Here is a 27002-nt window from a genome sequence, read left to right as displayed (position 1 = left end):
TGGTGTTCCATGTATACCCTGCCTGCTAGCATCTTGCACCCTGCTGTTATGTGCTGGATTGTCTCACGTGCATCTTTACACAGCCTGCACCTGGGGTCTTGCCTGGTGTGATAGACCCCAGCCTCTATTGATCTTGTGCTCAGAGCTTGTTCTTGTGCTGCCATGATTAGTGCCTCTGTGCCGTCTTTCAGTCCAGCTTTGTCCGGTCACTGGTAGGATACACCCCATGTAATTTATTTTACATGAATTAAAAATCTACTTTAGTCATTTTAACTGAAGATGTCACGATTAGCATTAGTTATGATTTTTTAGCTAATTACTGTTTGGGAAATATGTTCCTTGCTACCAGATACAGTTAGCATGTTCATACAAACAACTGAATGTAATAATACCCTAATTTGATACCTGAATCTGGCTAATGAAATTTGCACATTTCTGATTTAGTTTTGTCAGGCTGTAGACAGTTGAAAGAGTTTCCAATTATTACTTCACATGTAGTTTAAACACAGTTTTATCCAACACTATGGCCATGAAGGTGATGCTGAAGGAGATAGAGATTAAAAAAATATTAATAGTAAAAACAAACCAAAAAAACAACTTAATCTTTCTGTCCCTTTTAATAATAATAAAAAAAACAATTACACGTGGGATACTTCTTATTTAGTTTTACAATATCTACAATTATATTGTAATACATTGCTTTTGTTCACTTTAGTTTCATCGCATTTCTTATTTCTCATAATCCCAGAATCCCAAAGCTTTGCAAACTATATTGCAAAAAGAGGAATAGTTCTTCTTTAATGACCACTTATTCTCAGAGGACGACCACAAGTATTATCTACTAGAATTGATAGTGGTGTGTATATCTGTACACGTACACACCACTTTCATTTCTGATAAATCTGTGAGCAAGTGGAAAAACTTTGCCTCAACACAGCACTCTTAGTCACAGTTATCTTTCTGTCTCTGCTGTTTGAGATAAACTTTCAGGAAGTACTTTCAGGTACTGTGAACAATTCTGTCGATGCTCTCCTGGATGTCAGCCATCTTCTTCAACACTTGATTGACTTTGGTTTCATCAAACTCCAGACACACAAACTCTGAGTCCTGAGAAAGACAAAAGAACAGAGGTGTTAGAGGCCAGTGAACGGATTGAACATAATGGGTCAGCAACAACGATATTTCCAAAAAGAATTTAAATATTATTTTCCAAAACAATGATTCAGTCTACTTCTTAATCAATAAATAATTACTGAAGGAAGCAATATAATATTCCCTGCGCATCATTCAGTGATTGCGGATAAAAATAGAAAAACTTTGGTTTAATTCCTAGTGTGAAGCTGAAGAAAAACAGGGGATTCTGCAGTGATGATGGGCATCCTATCATTAGGCCTTTTCTGGGATTCAAGACTTGAAAGACACCTTAGCAATTCATTTCACCAGTTACCAGTCTCCTCCACCTTCTTCCTCAGCCTTTGAGCTTTTATTAGCTACATTTAAATTGACTTGAATGGGGCAATAATACTGCTGAACAGTAGTTCAGTGGCATTGTGCACATTGAGAGTATGTGCTGCTCTGGTCTGCCGATCTGCTTTCTCTGAGCTAAGGAACCTGCAGAAAAAAAATACACCAAAAAGAATAGACTCCTCAGTGTCAGCAGCTGCTCAGCGGTACAGCACATTAAGTCATCTTAAACTATGTTTCATTCTGTATCCAAAATATATGAAAAACAGTCATGCAGGCTTTGGCATTTACACCATGGTTGACTGAGCCACTTCCTGTCAGGTCATTATGCATTCTAAATCAGACAGCAAGTCATAGGAAATGACACCAGCATCAACTCTACACATTAATATCAGCTTTGTATGGTGCTAAAGCAATTATTTGACTGCAGTCTGTACATCCATGAGGACATATAGCATACCTAGTTTGGTTCCAAATGTGACAAGAACTAGAACTACAAGGGTACTTCATGATAAAACAGTAATAGTTCTTGCAGGTAGAAGAATCATAGCTGCACGTAAAAATGCAGCTGCATGTATATACTGCATTATATACATGCAGTATATAATGTATATGTTGCAGAAACTCAGAGGACCAGAAATCCTGGTAGTCTGGACATTGCTGATTACACACACACACACACACACACACACACACACACACACACACACACACACACTGCTATGGTCATGTGGGCTCATAGCAACGTAAATGTGATTTCCTATGACTTTTACTGACAAATGGATTTCTTCACAAAGCAACAACAGCTTAAATCAATCAGAGGCAAAAAATCAAGGCCATAGACATGATCCAACTTTTAAATTCTTTACAGTCTCTTTATGTAGAGGTAGAAGTGCCTGTGGCAGTATAGATTTGGGTTTTTTTTTTCTATTATTACAATATTGAATTGTTTAAAAAGCAAATATCCAACAGTGATCCAAAATTTAAAGAAGGCAATGCTCCTTCTCCTAAATCTGAATATACATTTGAATACACTACAAAGGTAAGCTAATATTACCACTTTTACAGAACTTTTTTTCAGCTCTAAAACTGTTCAGGGCACAGAGTAAATTTAAACCTCTCATGGGACTGAGGCTCACTAAAGTACGGCCACACTGAAACCTGCTCTTTCAGCTGTAGTTAATTAGACAGAATGACACCACCATGAGGTTAGTTCCATAATGGCCTCTCCGTTTCACCCCAAAGGTTACAGAACCAGTTATGGAATGGATATCAGTCAAATCATAAATGGGTACTTAGAGTTGATGTTGCATAACAGTAAATGACAAAGCTATTGCTGTCAAACTCTACTGGACAGAGTATAGTTACGTCCCACCCATATCGAAAGGCCAAAACAATTCATGACTCTCCCCTGGCTTTATGATGTGTAAATGCGCTTACATGTCCATTTGAACTGCTAGCAATAAACTCATAAATGTGTGGAGTGCTGCAGTAAAGAAGCGGTGCGGTGGTTAGTACCATACCCCACAACAAGAAGTTCCTGGGTTTGAATCCAGTCTAGAGTCTTTCTGTGTGGCGTCTGAGACTCAGTATACCTATATTTATATCTCTAATGATTTCAGGCTACTAAAGGCATCTTAATAGTGTTTCAGTCCTTTGTAACATATTATAGCCCTCACTTTTCCCCTTGAGCTAATGTAATTTTCAAAATATGATCATTTGTGCTCCAGCTCTGCTTTGAGAAAATACTGTCAAACATCCACAAACTCAAATCCTGAAGCATAATTAATCGGCATATATAAAATTTTTGGTCTTTCTAATGTGATTGTATGTCTTGATGCATGAAACCAGCCCACTAGGGATACATCTTTCACCATCTTACAATGCTGTGATTGCAGCCAATCTCCAACTCTCTGTAAATGGTACTCATGGCCATTGATCAGTGGGCTTTGATCAGTGGTCATGAGAATTTGCACAATTACGATGAAGGAACTGTCCTTCCGGGCTGGTTTCAGTCATTATGCAAATGTACTGTTTATAAGGTTGGGGAAACCTGCAGTCAGCTGAGACTGAAGAAGTCACCTGGATGAGTGACGAAACGTTTCTCCCACTGAAAACGCTACGTCCAGATGAACAGAATAAACTTTTGGAGATAATGGGATTGTACTATTAGAAAAGTCATTTAGGATACTTTATAGTTTTAATTATGGTGGCACATTTATTTTTAACAAAAATGAAAACAGGCGAACGTAAATTAGCACCTCACTACATCCTTGGAAGCTAAGAATGATAGTTTGCGTCAAAGAAAAAAAAAAAGAAACTGGAACTATAGCTTACTTGTCCTGTTCTGCCGAGCTCGAGCTCCACCAGGGCGACTGGGCCGCTGTGAGCTGTTCCCCGTCTGCTGGCTGCAGCCTGGAGATCCACTCTCCAGGAAAGGCCCCTGAGGCTGGGCTCCCAGCGGCTATGAGCCACCAAACTTTCCTTAACTCGAACTCGTTGGCTCTTCCAGAAACGAGAGAGTGCAGCGGCCTGTTCAGCGCTCAAGCCACCACCACCTTGTTTCTTGGTCTTAGCTGTGAGGAAGGCCTCCAGCTGGGCATGGTCCATGTCTGCTGTGGCGATGGACTGAGAGATGCAGAAAAGAGGACGATGAAATTCAACAAACCTGGAGCTCTAATGTCTTGTAATCATATCGCTACAGCAGTGTCGTGTGGTGACTTTTATGAAAAGGCAAGCAGTTTACTTTAATACTTATATAATACTACTAATATTGATAAATACTTTGCTTCATTTTAAGACTTTTTAAGGACCGGTTTATTTTTTATTATGACTTGATATAAAATTAGAACTTAAAGAGTGTGTACTTTCTTTTTACCTTTACTGTTTCCAAAACAAGAAGTATTTTCCCCATGACATTTATTTGGAAGCCTCATGTAACCAAAGTGGGTGCATTTTAACTGGACAGTGTATTCGGTCTTTCTATACATTCAGACAGTCTGTACTTTTGACATTTGTATTTTCCCTGTTTGGGCAAATCTGCCCCGAAAAATACCTTTCACAGGCACTTCATTTGTTTCCAAAAAAACCCCAACTCCTCCACAACAAAAAAAAAATATATATATATTTTGGGCATTGTAGGTACTGAGTAGGATATTCATGTTAGTGCTGCCCCCTATTGACAAAAGAGAAGAACCAGTGGAAAAATTACAAACCAGTAAATGGTTTGTCACCCTTACCTTAAACATTACAAAAATAATAATACATTTTAAATGTTTTAAATTCTTTCAAATTTAAGACAGTCCAGTCAGGATTTAGCTATTTTATCTGAAAACAATGTGTTAAGCTGTTATTGAATGGAATATTTCTGCCTAGCATGGAGTAAAAACATTAAATGTATTTAAAGACACTAGTCAAACAAAAATCCATTGATAAAAACATAGAAGGAAAAGGAGGAAAAGAAAAAAGAAAGAGTGACATAATAACATTTAAAGTTATAAGTAGTAAGTCTGTTTAAACAGCATTTTTATGAGATTTTTTGAGATATTTTATCACGGCTGTTACAGTGGCTTGCAAACTTGAATTTTTCCACATTTTGTCACATTACAGCCACAAACATGAATCAATTTTATTGGAATTCCACAGGAAAGACCAACACAAAGTGGTGCACACTTGAGAAGTGGAACGAAAATCATACATGATTCCAAACATTGTTTACAAATAAATAACTGCAAAGTGGGGTGTGTGTAATTATTCAGCCCCCTGAGTCAATACTTTGTAGAACCACCTTTTGCTGCAATTACAGCTGCCAGTCTTTTAGGGTCTGTCTCTACCAGCTTTGCACATCTACAGACTGTTCTCTAGGTTCTGTCTGTCAGTATAACAAGAAGTCGGCCATCTTGGATACAACTTTTGTTTTTTCAATAGGAAGAGGGCCATGTGACACATCAAACTTATTGGTAATGTCACAAGAAAAACAATGGTGTGCTTGGTTTCAACGTAACTTTATTCTTTGAGTTATTTACAAGTTTCTCTTTGTTCACAGCCATTGACATGTCGAAGAGGTTAACACATGAGGAGCAGATCGAAATTGTGTTGATATCTGGTGAACGCAGTAACCGAGTCATTGCAGCAGATTTCAATGCAAGACACCCTACGAGACCACCCATCTCCCATGCTACAGTTAGCAAACTGCTTGCTAACTTTCGTGAAACTGGTTCAGTGTTGGATTTGCCAAAATGTGGACGCAAGAAAAATGTCACTAATGAAGTAACATCAGTGGCTGTCCCAGCTTCATTCAGCAAGAGCCCACAGCGTAGCACTCGCCACATGTCACTGGAGAGTGGCATTAGTTGAACATCCCTTCGGCGGATATTAGCTACTCACAAATGGCACCCTTACAAACTCCAGCTACTGCAGCATCTCAGCGAGGATGACCCAGATCGGCGCACAGAATTTGCAGAATGGGCAAAACACAAATTGGAACAGGACCCTCAGTTCACGCAGAAGATTTTGTTCAGTGATGAGGCAAACTTTTATGTGAATGGTGAAGTTAACAAACAAAACCACCGCTATTGGTCTGACACTAACCCACATTGGATGGATCCCTCCAAGACTGTTGGAGCAACAAAAGTGATGGTTTCAAGTTACGTTGAAACCAAGCACACCATTGTTTTTCTTGTGACATTACCAATAGGTTTGATGTGTCACATGACCCTCTTCCTATTGAAAAAACAAAAGTTGTATCCAAGATGGCCGACTTCTAAATGTCCACCATGGTCACTACCCATCTTGAGGAGTTTGCCCCCTCACATATACTAATGTGTCACATTAGTATATATTGCGCTTTTACTAGTCCCTAAGGACCCCAAAGCGCTTTACATATCCAAATTGGAAATTATTCTTTTATGATTATTCTTTTTCACCCATTCACACACTAAGGAGCTGACATCCCCTACCCCCAACATAGGTTAGCCTTATGTTGCCTTGTACATAAAAGAATAATTTCCAATTTCTTCCTGGCAATGAGGCAAGCAACCCATTTGACTCAATCATTGCTTCACTTGTACTGGAAGCAACCCAAGGCCAAAGTACTGAAATAGCAGAAACTACAGAAAGCTGACTTTAAATGCTGGGAGTCCAAACATGGCGACACTCATCCATAAAAAGAAAGACAGTTCATTTGACAGATGTGTTCATGAAGACTTCTTCGTTCGGCCGCTCTTTTAAGAGAGAAACATTCGGACAATGTTCTGAGTTGCGTTTTAACAGATATTCTCACGGTGCCTCTCATTAATGTGTGTTTGTTTGCGTGTTGTGCATTTCTGCATGGGCACAAGCATGCACTATCACGCAGACGCAACCCTTTCTCCTAAACTGAAGTGAATATTAGTGAAAAGAGCAGAATTGCTTGGTCTCGACTGCCACTTCAGCATCAGGATCATCAGTAGTGCAGGGTGCCGTGTTGCATTACCTTTAAAAGGCCTTTCATTTTGTCGTGCAAAGCTGTGAACTCGTCTGGCGACATCTCGGGGTAGAGCTCGCTTTTCAGCAGCTCCTCTGTGATCTCGCTGTTGTTGTAATATACTTTCTGTGCGATTCCATTTAACAAGCTGCTCAGAGACTTCATCGCGTCTACTTCCGCCATGTTTGCTCTTGTGGTCACATGAATTGCAGTACAACACGGCATTGTGGGACTTGTAGTTGCAGATTCCGACGGCAGCGCTTGACATGTATCGTTTCATCCAAGCCTCCTAAAGCGAACATCAGAAACTTTGCTAGACAAATTGTGAAAAATCATTTGCAGTTACAAGGCCAATTTACCAGATAAAATGAAGCAATTGATTTATGTTAAAACGAGCAACATGCTGAGTTTTATCAGATGTTTTGACAGTGCGCATTAGTGTGGATTTGAAAAGATTTCTACATTTGTGTGTGCATAAGCACAAATAGGAGTATTATGCACATATGAACATAGTCGTGCACATATGAGCCCATGTTCACTGAGAAGGGAAAAAGGTGAAACAGGCATGCTTATGTAATATATACCAAACTAAAGTTAAACTAGTAACTACAGACAATATGTCTAAAAGAAAGGAACAAAGACTGGAGAAGAATTTCAGAAAGCAACAAGGAGCTAGAAAGGGTGTCAGCAAAAGAAGGGACAAATCTACAGTTAGTTAGAAAAGAAGATAAGAGCTCTTTACAGAGAGACTGTCAAGAGAGACCAAAAGAGAAGAAAAAAAGAGAAAATATAGACATTTTTTAAATGGCCTGAAATATCCCATGTTTTTTAAAATGTGTTATTTATTTAAATCTTTAATGCATTTTAAAAGCAATGCTGCAGAATTATTAAATCAAGAGCATTTAGACATTGATTCAATTCATTTGAATCACATTGCAGTCTGACTATCCATTTTTACTGATTAGCTGGCCTATTTCACCTGAACAATGTCCATCTAAAAAAAGAAATAAAAAGTGAAACAGTAATGTCAGTACAAACTGTAGTGACTGAGGAGTAATATTTTGATAAAATAGCTTTAACAGAAAACATGTATAAAATGGCTAAATGTTATATGCAATGCACTATCCTGTTCATTGAACACATAACTTTAAATGTCATGAGTAATAGTTCAGAGAATTTGGTTTCAGGATATACAGAAAGTGCAGTCCTTTATTTATCAAAGCAAGTCTAATAGTACCATAACACAGGAGTTTCCAAATGATTGACACAGAGACCAGAATGCATGCCAAGCCAAGCTTTAATCAGGAAGAGCAGAACATTAAAGTTTTGATAATGTTTAATCTTTGACTAAATGAAATAGTAGTCAAATCTCTTTAAAGTCCCTGTTTTGTGACTCCAATTCATGATTCAAGACAAAAGTTTCAAGTTGATTGCTCCTACCACAGATCTGTAAGAATGTTTCACAAAAGCTCATTAAATCAGTAAAAGGTTGTAAAATTCTTAAAGTGGACATATTCTTTAAATTTCTAGTGTCATGTTTCTTTTTATTATTTTCAAATGTATTTTATTCTTTTTTTAAACCAACATTTTCTGGCAGCTCCTTGAAGGTTTAAACAGCAGGTCACATGGGACATGATCATATTAACTCACTGACAAGTTCGAAAGCAAGTTATTTTGTTTATAAAGGCCAAAAAATGAGAGTTATGCTAGCATAAAAAACAACAACTAAATCTATGAAAAGGAAAAATAATGCAGTTTCTCAGAGGATCTTCCTAGCTTCACTGGGTTACTTGTCAGAGTTTAAGGCTATGACAGACCTGTTTTACCTTAACCATGCCATCCCCCATTTCCCTCTACGTTTACCACCTCTTCTACTCTTGTTGCGTCCGTTGCGTTTGCTTCCTCTTCTGCCTTTGCCCTGTTTTCTGCCTTGCTTGCTTCCATTTCTACGTCTACCTCCTCGTCCAAGCTTGCTTCCTTTTCTACCTGGGCCTCTTCGTCTAAGCTTGCTGCCTTTTTGACGCCGGCCTCCTCGTCCAAGCTTGCTTCCTTTTCTACCTGGGCCTCTTCGTCTAAGCTTGCTGCCTTTTTGACGTCGGCCTCCTCGTCCAAGCTTGCTTCCTTTTCTACCTGGGCCTCTTCGTCTAAGCTTGCTGCCTTTTTGACGTCGGCCTCCTCGTCCAAGCTTGCTTCCTTTTCTACCTGGGCCTCTTCGTCCAAGCTTGCTTCCTTTTCTACCTGGGCCTCTTCGTCTAAGCTTGCTGCCTTTTTGACGTCGGCCTCCTCGTCCAAGCTTGCTTCCTTTTCTACCTGGGCCTCTTCGTCTAAGCTTGCTGCCTTTTTGACGCCGGCCTCCTCGTCCAAGCTTGCTTCCTTTTCTACCTGGGCCTCTTCGTCTAAGCTTGCTGCCTTTTTGACGTCGGCCTCCTCGTCCAAGCTTGCTTCCTTTTCTACCTGGGCCTCTTCGTCTAAGCTTGCTGCCTTTTTGACGTCGGCCTCCTCGTCCAAGCTTGCTTCCTTTTCTACCTGGGCCTCTTCGTCTAAGCTTGCTGCCTTTTTGACGTCGGCCTCCTCGTCCAAGCTTGCTTCCTTTTCTACCTGGGCCTCTTCGTCTAAGCTTGCTGCCTTTTTGACGTCGGCCTCCTCGTCCAAGCTTGCTTCCTTTTCTACCTGGGCCTCTTCGTCCAAGCTTGCTTCCTTTTCTACCTGGGCCTCTTCGTCTAAACTTGCTTCGTTTTTTACATCGACCTCCTCCTCTAAGCTTGCTGCCTCCCCTGCGTTTGAAGCTTCCTCTTTGATTTCCTTTGCACTTGCTCATTTGACCCTCTTTTCCCCTACCTGAGCCTGGAGGTATCCCACTGTCTATGTCAGTGCCTATGTCAGTCCCTATACCAGTGCCTATACCCGTGCCTATGTCATTGCCTATGTCATTGCCTATACCCGTGCCTATGTCATTGCCTATGTCATTGCCTATGTCATTGCCTAGACCAGTGCCTATACCCGTGCCTATGTCATTGCCTATGTCATTGCCTATGTCATTGCCTAGACCAGTGTCAAGGCCTGGTTTAGGTGTTTCTACATCTGTACCTTGTTCTTGACTTGACAGGGCTGGGTTTGCAACACATGTGGGTGTAACATCTCCCCCCGAGGAGCATCTTGTGCACTGAAAAGCATCATCTCCAGGTGCATAACAACGATATATGTTGTTAAGCCCAAGTTTGGTAATCTCAAGATTCTTAAATGATTGAGTCAGCTGAGATGTGTCTGAAGCAGGAACATCAGCTACATTAGAAAAAACAAACGCATAACCGCTCCAGTTATTAGTGATATCACTAATGTTCAAAGTGATACCTTCGTCATTTGAAATTGGAGAGTTTTCAGAGTAGATGACGAGAACGTTACCCTCACTACTGTTTATGAATGGTTGTATGTTATGAAGAACATGTGATAGTGCCTGTGACTGTGTCGCTGCCACCACCCTGGTGCCTTTGTACACTTGGTCCTGTGAAATGGCTCCTGTCACGCTGTCTGCTGGGTCATTCTGAAGGACTTCTTGGAGACTGCTTGGATCTTGATTCTGTGGGATGTTCAAAGCCATGCTGAAGGAATCACCTAGTTCATACCTGCCAAAAATATAATATAATAAGTATAAACTGCACACTAAATTTGGACTACCAGTGATGATCTGGGCTTTGTCAGTGAGTTGTAAAAGTATATTTTGCATTGAGTGTCTCGAGGGTACCAGGGAAAAAGAAAAAAAAAGAGCCGTAAATGCCTCACACAGATGATTAAAATGTATTTTATGGGACACTAATGGGACACTAGACATAACAAGCAATCCTCTGCATCAAATTCTTTTTTTTTTCTCTTTTTTTTAAAGTTCCATATTAAAAAACAAGTTCATTTTATGGTACATTTTATTCTAACGAATAACAAAAGACCCTGAGCAACCTCGGAGTCCAATTATTGATCTACTATATATAACCTGAGGCATAGCTGGACTGGCCATCGGGCATACCGGGCAAATGCCCGGTGGGCCGATGGTGATTTTTAGTTTTCTTTACGTTGTCAGCTGCCTCTTCTTCTCTCATTCTCTCCCCCCTCCCTCTCCTGTTGCTACTTCAATCATGAAACTGATCAATGATCAGCTGATCTGCTTTTCTCTCTTCTTTGTTTATCGCCCACTTTGTGCCAGAAAGAGGAAACCAGCAGATGTCGCGCTAAACAACAGCAGCACGTTTAAGCTTGATCAGCTGTTGTTAGAATTTATTTAATATTACTTTCTAGTATCAGCTGATGTTTGCTGGAGCCACAGCTGTAAAGCTGCTGGTCATGATGTCGGTTTGGTTATCTGGTGAGATGGAAACATGAAGATGAAACCAGGAGATGTCCTTACTGGATCATCAGAGCTGAACAGGTGATGGAGAAACAGGTTTACCTTTTAGGTGACATGAATGAGTTGAAGGGAAGTTATGAACTGTTTCTGAGAGACAAATAACACCAGGATCCTTTTCTATGTAGCTGACAGCTGGTAACTGTGCAGGGGCGGATCTAGCAAAGTGTTGCCAGGGGGCCAGGAAGGGCATTAACAGGGAGAGGGGGGCACAAAGAAATACTTTTCTTTCTTACTCTCATTTAAAATGTCTCGCTTTTAAAAAATAATAATCTGAATCTTAAAACCAAAGTTTTTATCTGATATAAAATGTATAGAAATCATACATATACCAACAAGACAGCGTACTGTTACAACGGCGTTTGTTTTCATTCAAAGGCTTCATGGCTTTACCTATAATACCTGGTGGGCCGGTGTCTAGTCAAAATGCCCGGGATGATTTTTTTGTCTCAGTCCAGCCCTGGCCTCAGGTCAATCAGGTCTCACACTCACAATCCAAAACTCATAAACAGCTTCTTCCAAAGGATAGTTCGTACTGTTAACAATCCACCCCTGCCCACCCAGATCACCAGTCTGAGTAACCCTCATCACTCAGGCCACTCACACGGACTGTATTCAGACCAAATCTTACTTTGCACTACTTACAAGCACTTTGCAATTATTTTATTCTCCAAAGTTATTTTTGTATATATGTCTCTTGTTTGCTATTTATTCCTGCTGTCTAATAATTAGATGTTATTCCTGCACACTTGACATGGAGCACCCATAATTTTGTTGTACGTGTACATTGTATTCTATATATACTATTACTATAGATTTTCATTAACAATTACTTACTACTATTACTATTAATAATAATAATAGTGATATCATTATTAAACTAAAACATACTATTGCAAATTAATAAATAATAATAATAATAATAATAATCTTTTATTAGGATTTAAAGCTCATTATAATCACTTTAAACAACAGAAAAACTGCAGTGTAAAATAAAGTCACATACTTTATTTCATGTATAGTTGTAATACAAAGGCTGAAGTCATAGAGAGATGTCTTGCCTTCAGGTGACTCAACAGATCGATAATAGCACAAGCAGATTAGAAGAGCAGTGATTAGATATAATATCACACATAAAAACCCCAAAACCCCACTTTTGTCAACTCACTTGTTCTTGACAGCTGCTACAATGTTCGTGAGCCAGTCCTGGTTTACAGCAGCCAAAATGTTTGGAGGAGACAGGAAGAAGGCTGGCACCATCACCAGCCAGCACAGGCCAGCCATCTAATCAGATCAGATTTAACAACACAGTGGTTTTCACAAACAAAACTGTTGTGTCTTAACCAATAAACCATAACAATCATAACAATTAAACCAAGTGAATGTTTTAAGGAAACAACACAAACATTTAACATGATATCGAGCTGCCTCACTTACCTTCACATGTGTTGCCAGCTACTTCTGGTTATAATACCCTGTTGAAATAACACAAATAAACCTTTTTATGTAGATCAATAGTTAGTTTATAAATTAATTCATCAGTTTACAGAACAATCAGTTTGCAATACTTGACAGTTTTTTATGCAGAAATGCAAAGCATACAAGCTTTCAACTTTTCATTGATGGTGTTTATCACATTTTTATTCCGGTTTTGCACTTTCTTTGAAATTTTGTTTCATAAAAATATTAATCAAGGAAATTACCAACAGGTGACAAAAACAGACAATGACAAAAAGTAGTTGAACAGCTTGATTTTTACCAGCAAAAATTAAAAAAATCTAAAAGCAAAAAACTTTATTGCTTTACCTTTTTTGGAAAAAGAGACGATGTCAATACCTCCTGGTTAATTTCAAGTGTGTAAAAGGGAGATGCTAAAAACGTAGACACAGTACCGGGGAAGTTTTGGTTTTTTATAGAGAACAAAGTGACCACCCCCTGGTAGGCACACCATAACCATATTTGAACATGTCTGTAGAAAACTATGAAATCAGTATGTGATAATAGATAGAAAAAAAATTGCTTTTTTATTTGTCATCTTCATTTTGGAGGAGAAAAAAATAACAGAAAGAGAGAAATTCAACTAAAGAGGAAGAAAACATTTAGGTTTTTGACCACATCATGACTAAGATGTTTTTGCAGAGATGCAGAGAACAATGCACAGAAAACAGAGATAAAGATAATAGCTAAACTAAAAGCTGGAAAAGAAGCTATGGACATGCGAGGTGTTATTGCAGTTACAGTGCATAATTTTTTGAAGAAATGTTAATTTCGTTTTCTCTGTTTGCTGCTGGAATCATGTTTATATATTTCCACTGTAAGGACTCATCACTAGGATGAGTGATGAAATGTTTCTCCCACTAAAAACATGTTGTCCACATGAACAGAATCAGCTTTTTGGGATTTCACAGATTACTTTAAATTTCTAAAGTAATTTGCAGACATTTTTAAACAATTTAAGTTTAGGAAGAGAAAATGTTTTGCTCTGGGAGTTCAAACAGAAAATAATTCAACAGAAATGATGACAGCATAACAGATATAAATTAAGAAATCCTTCTCTACCTCTTGTGCATACTACAAAATTGCGACCTGTTTGCATCGTTGCTCTCAAAACACTTATTAGACTTCTTGGTCATAATATGCCATAAAAGCAGAATATACTGATTAACACAAGGATAAGACCTACAATAAACAACATCCAATAACCCACAGTGACTAGAATTCTGCTGTATGTAGACTCATTTTCATAACTCTGACAGTCTGTGCATTGCCTCAGTTGTTTCTGAAACCTTGTGTCTCCTCTGTTTTAGTAAAAGCAGCTATTGTTCATGGTTTTTTTTCTGTCAAGTTTTGCTCATGATGGGAGCAACAAAAAGAATTCAGTGCAGAATTATAAGTGAGTCTTATCAAACAGCATGTTTCTGCTTTTCATCACGTGAGGGGAAACAAAATAAATATAGGCTTATAGTGTTGATGCTGAGCTGTAGCACACAAAGAGCATCCTCACTTAGCTCCTCCTGTTCTCCAGATGGCTCAGCCTCTGTGTGGGGTGATGGTGATGGTGTCCTAGGTTGACCTATTTGCTCTGTAAGCAAACTGGTAGGGGTCGAGGGAGGGGGATAGAGAGTTTCTGGTGTGCTGCGACACTTTCCGCTCAAAACACTTCATGACTTCAGACGTGAGGGCTATAGTTCTGTAGATTACTGAAAAGACATGAACAGGAAACAGATGGATGAAGAAATTAGACAAAACTTAAGTAGATATGGAAAATATTGACAGTGTTTTACATGTGTATGTGTTATGTTTGCCTACTGGTGGTGGTCAGAGGGCCCGGTGGCGCCAGTGTCCGGCAGCCTCGCCTCTGTCAGTGCACCCCAGGGCAGCTGTGTGAATGTGTGTGTGAATAGGTGAATGACTGAATGTAGTGTAAAGCGCTTTGGGGTCCTTAGGGACTGAGTAAAGCGCTATACAAATGCAGGCCGTTTACCATTTACAGTGGGGCAAAAATGTATTTAGTCAGCCACCGATTGTGCAAGTTCCCCCACCTAAAATGATGACAGAGGTCAGTAATTTGCACCAGAGGTACACTTCAACTGTGAGAGACAGAATGTGAAAAAAAAAAAAAAAAAAAAAATCCATGAATTCACATGGTAGGATTTGTAAAGAATTTATTCGTAAATCAGGGTGGAAAATAAGTATTTGGTCAATAACAAAAATACAACTCAATACTTTGTAACATAACCTTTGTTGGCAATAACAGAGGTCAAACGTTTACTATAGGTCTTTACCAGGTTTGCACACACAGTAGCTGGTATTTTGGCCCATTCCTCCATGCAGATCTTCTCGAGAGCAGTGATGTTTTGGGGCTGTCGCCGAGCAACACAGACTTTCAACTCCCGCCACAGATTTTCTATGGGGTTGAGGTCTGGAGACTGGCTAGGCCACTCCAGGACTTTCAAATGCTTCTTACGGAGCCACTCCTTTGTTGCCCGGGCGGTGTGTTTTGGATCATTGTCATGTTGGAAGACCCAGCCTCGTTTCATCTTCAAAGTTCTCACTGATGGAAGGAGGTTTTGGCTCAAAATCTCACGATACATGGCCCCATTCATTCTGTCCTTAACACGGATCAGTCGTCCTGTCCCCTTGGCAGAAAAACAGCCCCATAGCATGATGTTTCCACCCCCATGCTTCACAGTAGGTATGGTGTTCTTGGGATGCAACTCAGTATTCTTCTTCCTCCAAACACGACGAGTTGAGTTTATACCAAAAAGTTCTACTTTGGTTTCATCTGACCACATGACATTCTCCCAATCCTCTGCTGTATCATCCATGTGCTCTCTGGCAAACTTCAGACGGGCCTGGACATGCACTGGCTTCAGCAGCGGAACACGTCTGGCACTGCGGGATTTGATTCCCTGCCGTTGTAGTGTGTTACTGATGGTGACCTTTGTTACTTTGGTCCCAGCTCTCTGCAGGTCATTCACCAGGTCCCCCCGTGTGGTTCTGGGATCTTTGCTCACCGTTCTCATGATCATTTTGACCCCACGGGATGAGATCTTGCGTGGAGCCCCAGATCGAGGGAGATTATCAGTGGTCTTGTATGTCTTCCATTTTCTGATGATTGCTCCCACAGTTGATTTTTTTCACACCAAGCTGCTTGCCTATTGTAGATTCACTCTTCCCAGTCTGGTGCAGGTCTACAATACTTTTCCTGGTGTCCTTCGAAAGCTCTTTGGTCTTGGCCATGGCGGCGTTTGGAGTCTGACTGTTTGAGGCTGTGGACATGTGTCTTTTATACAGATGATGAGTTCAAACAGGTGCCATTCATACAGGTAACGAGTGGGGGACAGAAAAGCTTCTTACAGAAGACGTTACAGGTCTGTGAGAGCCAGAGATTTTCCTTGTTTGAGGTGACCAAATACTTATTTTCCACCCTAATTTACGAATAAATTCTTTACAAATCCTACCATGTGGATTCATGGATTTTTTCTTCACATTCTGTCTCTCACAGTTGAAGTGTACCTCTGGTGCAAATTACTGACCTCTGTCATCATTTTAGGTGGGGGAACTTGCACAATTGGTGGCTGACTAAATACTTTTTCCCCCACTGTATGGGGAAATAAACTATTGCTGCATGACCCAGTATGAGCTCGTTGAGCTGTGGCTTGGTGTCATTTGGAGATGAAGATAAGATAAAGACTTCTGCTTGATGGGTGACTAGTTCCTCTTTTAAATTTTGCCTCTTCATGGCTTCATGAGAAAAAGGCAAACAAAGATGTAGTCTGGGGCACAGGTTATATGCACATGGTTCATGGTACTGAAAGCATCTAGACCAAACTTCACTCCTTACCTCAACATTTTCTGGTGATAAACTTGATGTTGTGAACTGATGTGCTCTGTGAATGAAAAGAAAACTCATGAAGAACAAATGCTTTGTTCTTCATGAGTCATTCAGATTAATTCAAAGAGGAATTAATCTTAGCCAGAATGACGAGACTTTGATCAGGGCCTCTGATCTGCCACTTTCACCTTTGGTGCCCATGGAGCAAAGTTAGAGAGTCACACTGTTATATTTTCCCAAATGTTTTTGTTTCAACCACCATTTGGCAGACAGTAATGCAGAACACTCACATGAAGACTGAGTCTAGGGGGTTATTTACTAATGACAGGATCCAGAATTGTAGATGGCAAATTGCTGGCTGTCACATTTCAATGGGCTAGGTCACGTGTAGTACTCCAGGTAAGTACAGGGAGTGTGCTCAGCATGAACAACCACTAGAACTACTTTCTGCAGTCTGGCAGAAAATGGATGAATGAGCTGCGTAATAAAGATATGTTGATGAAACATTTCTACCAGTGAGATATGGAGCTGTAACTGTTTGGAAGGATTTCAGAAGCCATTGCATTCTTGTACCAGCACATAGTGTTATGATGTTTTTTTCATATTGTTCTGGCTATGATCTTATTAGGCACAATGCATCTTTACTGTCAGTGTGCTGATGTACCAGCCATGGCAATGTGTGGGAGTTTCCCCCCACGAGGGACAATTGACCACCTAATGATCCTCTACCTAATCACATGAGCCAAGGTGTGAAAACGGGTGTAGGTCACAATCAGCCAAGGTTTCGGGTGAGCTCATTGTGAAACCTAGCCCCACCCTATCATGTGATTTCCTGAGGTCAGATGGCCCAGGATGTGAGTGGGCGTTAAGGCGTCTGGGAAGGGATCTCAAAACTGGATTATAGATGGCAGACAGCTGGTGTCGTAAACCACCACCTCTGTTCATTTGTCACCCTAGTTTATATTTTTTTGTTTTTTTTATTACCCTGTTGTGTGTTACCGTTTCATGATTTATTTCATTTGTCACTCAAATCAAACAATATCTTCCATGTAAATGGGGCACACCATCAATTTAGGAGCCACTGCACAAAGTGAAGCCCCTAGCCAACATGACCAACATGCATACTCAAATAGAGAGGAAATTAAGGCCTACAGTGAAGATCTTGGAGTGATTGTAAATTGGTTTGAAGGATTTTGCATGACATAATTATATATTTTCCACTTTTCATGTGTTTTTTTGGAATACTAATAGATGCACAAGATGGGGTGATATTTGGCATGAAATGGCAATTGAATTGGACTGCAAAAATAAGTCAAGCCAACATGGCTTATGGGTGTCAAGCAAACACGCTTGTCCTGATCCCAATCCTGTCAGAGTCTCCTGCATGAGGTGGGAGATGTTGTCCAACAGGGATAAGTAAGTAAGTAAGTAAGTAAACTTTATTTATTAAGCGCTTTTCGCAGACAGGCAATCACAAAGCGCTGTACACAAATATTAAAATAAACAATAAAATCAATAGACATTATATACAATGTAAAAGATCAAATGTAAATAATGTAAAAAAAAAAAAAAAAAAAAAAAAAAAAAAAATAATGAGATGAGCTTAGTCACCATTCTCCTGTCACTCACCACTTCCAGTGGGTCCAGAGGGCATCCTAGAACAGAGCTGGCCCTCCAGATGAGTCTGTTCAGTCTCTTTCTGTCTGCTGCTGAATCGTGGTCAGCTGCAGGAAACTAAACAAGCATGTTGAGCTATCATCACGAGTCTTTAAGCTGCTGCCTTAGCATATAAGCAACATATCTTGATGCTTTGTAATATTATTTTCAAAATATGGAAGCTGTACAGAGTAATGCACCTGTAAATTTGTGAATACCTCATTAAGAATAATTCAGACTGCCTTTTAATCTATAATATAAACAGAAATATATTTGTTGGTGCTGAAAATTCATTAGTGGAAAAACTAACATTTCAGCTTAATTTGATTTGTATTTAGACTCTTTTAATCCAATTGGTCTTTTGAGTTAGCTTTGGTGATTACTTCCTCCAAACCATCAACATGTCATTTAGACCTACAGGACTGTTCAAGTCTTCAAGCTGGCAGTAATCAACCACTTTCTCAAAAATTCTTGAAAGAGTAGTTGTAAAACAGTTAACTCATCATCTACAGAAGAATGTTTGATTTGAAGACTTTCAGTAAGGCTTCAGAACTCATCAGAGTAAAGAAATGGTGTCAGCGAAGGTCACAAGTGATCTTTTTTTAGATCTTCTTACCCACCTTGGATATAATATATAATATAATTTGGAAATTTAACATGAATTCTTTGACTTGAGTATCGTTATCATTGCCACACTTTACTGTATTGTCACAGCATAACTATTGTAGGCTGACTAATCATGTTACAGTTTTTTCTGATTGCTTAAGCACATTTTTTGTAACTATTGGCTAATTTTGCAAAACTCTTCACACAAATAAGAAAACCTGTCACCCAATAATCAAAACATTGTAGTTCTCTTGCAAAAGCAAACACAGCTAGATTAACTCTTCACACCTTCGTAAAAATGGTGTTTCCGTATCAAACAGTACACACAAGCCATCATCTACTAAGCACACAATGCGCCAACTGCACACTGATGGTATGAATACAAAACACATCTGGCTTTTGCTTTCTCTGCGCACAAGGTAGGCTATGTCAGTTTGAGCTCATACTTCTGTCATAGATCCATAAGCATAGAGGGATCCAAACTTCAAGTACTGCTGTTTATTCAAACACATCAAAACAAACACAAGTGTTTATTTCCAAGTATAGGATTATTTGCAATCGCCATAATGACTATATGGGTTACTTGGTCTGCAGTGAACATGCTTCCTCTGCCCCCAGCATCTGGTCATCTAGCAATTCTGTAAAGTAACAATTTCAGCATTTTTACATCAATGGTATTGGTGTGTTTCTCATTGGCATATGGCAGTGCTACAAATCTTTGTGCGAAGTGACTGTACTCACCGATTCTCATTTCAAGATGTCCTTATGGTACTTGCTACAGTGTAGCGGCTCGAGTTAGGCTGGACCCGTTGGCCAGCTACCCTCAGGGTCATTCCACGGTTGATTACATGGTCCACTATTGTAGCTCTGATGTCATCAGCAATTCTATTTCTTACTCTTCCTACCCTTCCTCTCCCCCCTCCTCGTCTTCCTCTTGCTCCTCCTTGTCCTTGTCGTCCTCTTCATCCTACTTCTTCACCTCCACGTCCTCTTCCTCGGCCTCCTCTACTTCTCACTCTTTCTGCTCCCTCCATTGTACTCCGCACACACAGCTTACCTGTATTATAGTGCTTAGGCTGATTGCAAAGTGAACTAATTATCTAAGAAAGTTTTCACATGTGAAAGTGTGCCAGACAGTTGGCAAATTAGTGTTAATGATAGCCATACATGTGTATACTTTTGCTAGGAGTGTGTTGGAAATTTGGTAATTGAGTGTTGTGCAGTGAATTGTGCCTACAGTTTTGCAAAGTGTGTGTTACAAAATTGCAAACTGAGTGCAAAGCAGTTTTTGTGCTTTTAGTTTTGCAAACTCAGTGAGTGGTTTTGCTATAGTCTGAATAGTTTTAGAAATTGTGCTACAGGAATCACAGTTAGGGTTTAAGCATTCAGAAAAAACTGTAAGAGTGCTAAATCTGAGTAGCTGTTAGTGAGATGCACATTCATTTCTTGTAAGGAAATACATCATCAAGATTCTTGCAGAGTTGAACTGATACATACTGATACTAATATATAAATAAATGAAAGCGCTTCATTTATTTGAAGCGCTTCCACTGCAGCTGTTGAAGCTGCAGTGAAACACATCAACATCTTGGTTACACGTGACATGAGCCGTTTCAACCACGCTTCAGAGCAGCGTTTCAAAACTACTGCGCTTCGTAAGCTCGTCAGCATCGAGTGTTCTACAGTTCTTACAGTTTTTTCTGAATGCTTAAACCCTAACTGTGATTCCTGTAGCACAATTTCTAAAACTATTCAGACTTATAGCAAAACCACTCACTGAGTTTGCAAAACTAAAAGCACAAAAACTGCTTTGCATTCAGTTTGCAAAACTGTAGGCACAATTCACTGCACAACACCCAATTACCAAATTTCCAACACACTCCTAGCAAAAGTATACACATGTATGGCTATCATTAACACTAATTTGCCAACTGTCTGGCACACTTTCACATGTGAAAACTGTTTTAGATAATTAGTCCACTTTGCAATCAGCCTAAGCACTATAAACAGGCCACAGGTAAGCTGTCTATGTGGAGTACAATGGAAGGAGCAGTAAGAGTAATATACACAGTGCAGAAATGCTTGCACTAAGTCGTGTACTTGCGCGCCACAGAATAAGAATGAAGCAAATTTACAGAGTTCCTTTCGAGAGAAACACAGAACGTGTAAAGCAACTGCGATATGACTACGTGCAGGTAAGCTAGTGTCATTGGTTCTGAATTTGGAGGTGCATACTGTAGTGCTGTGCATGGGCCTGATGTGTTGCATTTGTTTTGTCTTGTCCAGAGAGTGATGGAACTAGAAGCAGATGCAATGGGACATGAGCTACTTTTTGTAGATGAGGCCGGTTTTAACCTCAGTAAAACCAGGAGACGTGGCAGGAACATTATTGGACACCGTACCATCATCAATGTCCCAGGACAACGTGGTGGTAACATAACCATGTGTGCAGCTATAAGCCAAAATGGTGTTGTTCACCATCATGCAACCATAGGCCCATACAACACTGCACACATTATTGCATTCCTGGACACCTTGCATGACATGCTCACTGTTCAGAGACCAGAGCAGACCCGATATGTCATCATATGGGACAATGTTAGTTTCCATAGGGCTGCTTTGGTCCGCAACTGGTTTACAGACCAACCATCCTTCATGGCACTCAACCTCCCTCCATACTCTCCATTCTTGAATCCCATCGAGGAGTTCTTCTCTGCCTGGCGCTGGAAAGTGTATGACCGTCATCCTCATCAACAGGTAGCCCTTTTACAGGCAATGGAGGAGGCATGTGGAGATATTGACCAGGCATCATGTCAGGCCTGGATACAGCATTCAAGGAGATATTTTCCCCGGTGCCTTGGACTGGAGGATATCGCAGGCGACGTGGCCGGACCCAGAAAGACGACATGATGTAGGCTGATTGTGTGTGTGTGTGTGTGTGTGTGTGTGTGTGTGTGTGTGTGTGTGTGTGTGTGTGTGTGTGTGTGTGTGTGTGTGGGTTTTTTTTTTTTTTTTTTTTTTTTTTCCCCTTTTATTTGTGGAATTCCTATTTTGTGTTCTGACTTTGTCTTGGTTTTGATGAGTGTTAATAAACACCAATACTTGACGTTTGGATCCTTGTATGTTTACATGACACTATGACAAGGTGTGACCTCAAATTGACATCTGTACACAGAGAAAGCAAAAGCCAGATGTGTTTTGTATTCATACCATCAGTGTGCAGTTGGCGCATTGTGTGCTTAGTAGATGATGGCTTGTGTGTACTGTTTGATACGGAAACACCATTTTTACGAAGGTGTGAAGAGTTAATCTAGCTGTGTTTGCTTTTGCAAGAGAACTACAATGTTTTGATGATTGGGTGACAGGTTTTCTTATTTGTGTGAAGAGTTTTGCAAAATTAGCCAATAGTTACAAAAAAATGTGCTTAAGCAATCAGAAAAAACTGTAAATGTCATCATCATCACTCTGAAAACGCCAGCATGGTGTGAAGATAACAAAGCTCACTGCCCCAAAGAAACACTGCTGCTGCTGAGGCCCAATTCACTACTGTAGACTGTAGTCACATCTTAAGCATTTTCTAGCTTTCAGTCTGTGTCTCCCTAAATCCTCCATATTTGCCATACAGAGCACTACATTTACTGCTCATTTAATACAAATGACCGTTCCAACAAATGAGGAAACGATCACACAGACCACTTCTTTGTTAGACGCGCGCCTGTTGTAGCACAATTCATAGATTTCCTCCAACGCAATGTCCGGCCCACTGTGCAGCTCAGCCAATGAGAGCCGAGGGCCTGCGCAGTGATATTAGCATACAGGCTGTATAAAAGGAGCTGCTCTCTGTTACACAGCTCATTCGTTGCTGCAGAGTATCGAAGGAACAAAATGCCTGAACCCGCGAAGTCCGCGCCCAAGAAGGGCTCTAAGAAAGCCGTGACCAAGACCGCCGGCAAGGGCGGCAAGAAGAAGAGAAAGACCAGGAAGGAGAGCTACGCCATCTACGTGTACAAGGTGCTGAAGCAGGTCCACCCCGACACCGGGATCTCCTCCAAAGCCATGAGCATCATGAACTCGTTTGTCAACGACATCTTCGAGCGCATCGCTGCCGAGTCCTCTCGCCTGGCCCACTACAACAAACGCTCCACCATCACGTCCAGGGAGATCCAGACCGCAGTGCGCCTGCTGCTCCCTGGTGAGCTGGCCAAGCACGCCGTGTCTGAGGGCACCAAGGCCGTCACCAAGTACACCAGCTCCAAGTAAACTGATCCTGCTGTCAGTCAACCCAACGGCTCTTTTCAGAGCCACCCACTCTGTCCTGAAGAGCATACGTTCTACCTTCAAACGTGCAGTTACTATGTTGCCAACTACTGCAATCGCGGAAATGCTTCTTTGTCACTAGGTGCTATTGATCCGCTACATTGACCCAGACTCAGGAAATGTCTTGTGTGTGTGTTGTGGAACGATGACAAAGTAACTACAAATACAACATTAATGCCACTTTATGTTTGACAGTCTTTCAGTGCATTTCAATGGCTCCCCTGTGGGCGGCGCCTCTGCTGCATTTCCTGTAGGACTGAGAGGAGGAGAGCCACCTCTGTCCCCAAAGCCACTCTGCTTTTTAACTCCAGCCCTTAAGACCATTTCCCACACCTGTAAACATGAACTACTCTACGCTCTTTTTGTGCTGCCACTTTATTCACTTTTAGTCACTTAGTTATTTATTCACCTATTCAGTCACTTTAATTTTAAAACTGTGTATATGCTGTGTATTTATTATCTCATTCTTATTGCCTGTTTATGCCCTGTCCTTGTCTTCAATGTCGTGCTGCTCCATTGTATCTTATTTGCCCCTTGGGGATAAGGGCTGATTATTATATTATTTTTTTACATATATATTCTGATTTCCAAATACATTCAATACAAAGCAAATTCCAAAGAACAAATTGAAAACAGTACTGAACACAAATGTTGCTCTGGCCAGTTAACTCATTTTGACAGTTCCTTTACGGTGTGTGAAATGGAAGTGTTTTGTGTGTTTGTTTGTTTGTTGTTTTTTTTTTTCCCTCTGATATCCAAAGTTTGTCATTTCACAAAAAATTTGCATAGCAGAATCCAAAGAAGCAGTAAACTTAAAATTTAGTATCAATTTGTCTGTATCGTTCTGATCTGGGGTTGCGCCGTTTTTCTTATGTTGTACATTTGCACTTTATGTGGTCCTGTGTTGATTGTCCTATGTAGCACCACGGTCTTGAAAGAACGCTGTCTTGCTTCACTGTGTACTGTAGCACTGCACATGGTTGAAATAACAAAGCCACTTGACTTGATGTGCTCGTAAACACTATAATCACTAGTGATGTGCGATACCACTGATTTCCTTTCCGATCCGATAACGAGTAATATTCAGGGTGGTATCGACGATACTGATCCGATACGATACTTTGTACAAAAACGTATTTTATTTATTGTATCTCAAATTATAGCGTCATAATGATTACAGGACATAAGATTACTTGTTCTTATCACTTAATAATGCAGAGTTCATCATATAGAAATAAAAAAACTAAAGTTGTGCCTATTTGAATCTAATTCATAATTTGTTGGCTCCGTAGCCACCTTTCTATATGCCTTTAGATAGTACAACTATTATAGCAAGTGCTATGAATAAGATATATCTATCTGCTTAGCACTTTTATTTTTTATGTTTAGTTAAGTGTTGTCTTACAGTGTGTTTTGCACTAAGTACCGAAGCAATTTCCTAATGTTGTAAACCTGCTCAACATTAGGAAATAAAACCCATTCTGATTCAGAGGTGAACTTTGGTCATCTCAGTCTCTCACTAAACGCTCTTCTGTGACTGGTCAAGCACACGATGGGAGGGTGGGAGGTATTGTGCAGCATTTTACTTATCTTGGACAACAATCTGTGGTTACATTTTTTTAGTGGGTGGAAGAATAATAGAATCCTCCAGAAAAAGGAGCACAGATATACTGGGCATAATTAAATGCACTGTACTAGATTAGACTGAGGTCGCTATCCAGGACATAAGATAAGCTTTATTAGTCCCAGAGCTGGGAAATTCACCTTGTTACAGCAGCAACGTGGACAGAGCAGGATTAAATAAATGCCAAAAAAATAACAGCAATATTACTCTGATTAAATAAATGAAATAGATATAAAAATACGTTTGACTAGTAGCGACAAAAAGAGAATGTTTAATAGTGAGATGTTGGATGCTTTTTAGCAGGTATTGAGTATTGCACATTGAGATACTTAGTGATCAGTTGGTGGATGTGTGTATTCACGTGTTCATTCGCTGTTGTTGTTTATAGTAGAGTCGGTAACTGTAGCTGGAAGGAAACGGACTGATGCAGACTAAGAGATCAGGGCCAAAGTGTGGAAGCGAGCTGCCGTAAGGTGACTAACTAATGGTGATTTCTGATATACAACAACGTGAGTGAAACTCGAGGCCGCTGTGCTTTGGTTAGAAGTGAGCAGCTCTCACAGACGTCTCGCTGCTCCGTGGGCGTCCAGCTGCATCGGTGTGTTTGCTGGGAGTTCGCGGCGTCACTTTGTCCCACAGCTGCGCTCACCAGATGCTGCTTTTAAGTCGGAGTGCGCGAACGAACATGTGTCTGAGCTGGAAAAGGGCTTTTCACGGAGCTGTGCTGCGGCTCCTTTGTTTTAGGAAAGAAAAGAGCGCAAAAAGCCGCCGAGCAGCGCTGAGCTCCGCACTGAGTCGCTAAGCTTTGGAGGCTCCACAAAGCAAGAGCAGAGAGCACCAGAGCCCGACACGAGGCCTGCCCGAGGAGACACGAGTCCGCTGTGGACTGCTCCACTGTCGGCCTGCAGTGCTGCTCACACACTCACTTTGAGCTCTTTGATCCCGAGACACGAAACACAAACGGAAGCATTGCGTGGCGCACGCGAGAGCGGCGCGCGCTACATTCACTCTCCACGGTTCTCATGGTGCGTTTAAGTGCAGCGTGACGCTTCCGAGTTGCCATCACTGCACCGTGACTCGATCAGAAGGAAAGAGGAAAATGTCAGAGGAAGCACCTGCTGCTGCCGCCGCCCCGGCCAAGGCGGCCAAGAAGAAGACGACGGCTTCCAAGCCGAAGAAGGTGGGCCCCAGCGTGGGCGAGTTGATCGTGAAAGCCGTGGCCGCTTCCAAGGAGCGCAGCGGCGTGTCCACAGCCGCTCTCAAGAAGGCTCTGGCTGCCGGAGGCTACGATGTGGACAAGAACAAGGCCCGTGTCAAGACCGCCATCAAGAGCCTGGTGGCCAAGGGCACTCTGGTGCAGACCAAGGGCACCGGGGCCTCCGGATCCTTCAAGATGAACAAGAAGGCTACCGAGAGCAAAGCCAAGAAGCCCGCAAAGAAAGCCGCTCCCAAAGCCAAGAAGCCCGCCCCTGCCAAAGCCAAGAAGCCGGCAGCAGCTGCTAAAAAGTCCCCCAAGAAGCCAGCGGCAGCCAAGAAGCCCGCAGCAGCTAAGAAGTCCCCCAAGAAGGCCAAGAAGCCCGCTGTGGCGGCCAAAAAGCCCAGCAAGAGCCCCAAGAAGGCGGCAGCCAAGAGCCCCAAGAAGGTCACCAAGAAGCCTCCCGCAGCCAAGAAAGCCCCCGCCAAGAAGGCCGCCAAGCCCAAAGCCAAGAAGGCGGCCACAGCAGCCAAGAAGAAGTGAGCTGCCAACACTCTCGCACTCAACAACGGCTCTTCTCAGAGCCACCACAGCAACACGCCAGAGCTCCTTCCTCACAATCACGCAACATTCTCTTATTCACAATAATAGCATTATTGTCAAAGCAAGATAAGATACTTTTTGGGTTTGTTTTTTTCTCATAACACTTGCAGCTTGTATTACTATCATGGCTCACATTTCACAATCAGAAAGTGAACAGAGCACGAGGGACAGAGAGAAAGGGAGCCAGGGACAAAGTTTATTCATGCAGGTCCATATGACAGAGAATATGCATCTTCTTTTTATTTTCATATTATAATTTATATTTAATTGTGTTGTGGTTTGCAGTGTTTTGTGTTGTTTCACTTTAAATTTGTAAAAGGAAAAACCCAGCCAACATTTATA

The 27002-nt window shown here is 41.0% G+C and overlaps 4 protein-coding genes across 4 annotated transcripts; 3 read left to right on the top strand and 1 right to left on the bottom strand.

The window, feature by feature from the left end:
• Positions 1 to 598: 598 nt before the first annotated feature.
• Positions 599 to 7140, bottom strand: commd1 (copper metabolism (Murr1) domain containing 1). Its single transcript, XM_085409080.1, has 3 exons — positions 6938 to 7140; positions 3802 to 4092; positions 599 to 1107 (listed from the first exon to the last, which is right to left on the bottom strand). Exons 1-3 carry the CDS (start codon positions 7109 to 7111, stop codon positions 1000 to 1002), a joined length of 573 nt encoding a protein of 190 aa, XP_085265206.1. The 5' UTR covers positions 7112 to 7140; the 3' UTR covers positions 599 to 999.
• A 13901-nt stretch (positions 7141 to 21041) lies between these two features.
• LOC146667408 (uncharacterized) lies at positions 21042 to 21831 on the top strand. Its single transcript, XM_085408394.1, has 2 exons — positions 21042 to 21116; positions 21208 to 21831. The coding sequence occupies exons 1-2, from the start codon at positions 21042 to 21044 to the stop codon at positions 21829 to 21831; spliced, it is 699 nt and encodes a 232-aa protein (XP_085264520.1).
• A 960-nt stretch (positions 21832 to 22791) lies between these two features.
• LOC146667407 (histone H2B) lies at positions 22792 to 23362 on the top strand. The gene has a single exon (XM_085408461.1). The coding sequence runs from the start codon at positions 22807 to 22809 to the stop codon at positions 23179 to 23181; it is 375 nt and encodes a 124-aa protein (XP_085264587.1). The 5' UTR covers positions 22792 to 22806; the 3' UTR covers positions 23182 to 23362.
• Positions 23363 to 25917: 2555 nt separating this feature from the next.
• LOC146667406 (histone H1-like) lies at positions 25918 to 26978 on the top strand. The gene has a single exon (XM_085408460.1). The coding sequence runs from the start codon at positions 25962 to 25964 to the stop codon at positions 26598 to 26600; it is 639 nt and encodes a 212-aa protein (XP_085264586.1). The 5' UTR covers positions 25918 to 25961; the 3' UTR covers positions 26601 to 26978.
• Positions 26979 to 27002: the final 24 nt, after the last annotated feature.

The sequence above is a fragment of the Rhamphochromis longiceps genome, linkage group LG6 (assembly GCF_057381845.1).
Source record: "Rhamphochromis longiceps isolate RC_006_pf linkage group LG6, R_longiceps_female_GT1.1, whole genome shotgun sequence".
Classification (NCBI taxonomy): Eukaryota; Metazoa; Chordata; class Actinopteri; order Cichliformes; family Cichlidae; genus Rhamphochromis; species Rhamphochromis longiceps.
This window is presented reverse-complemented; position numbering and strand designations above follow the sequence as displayed.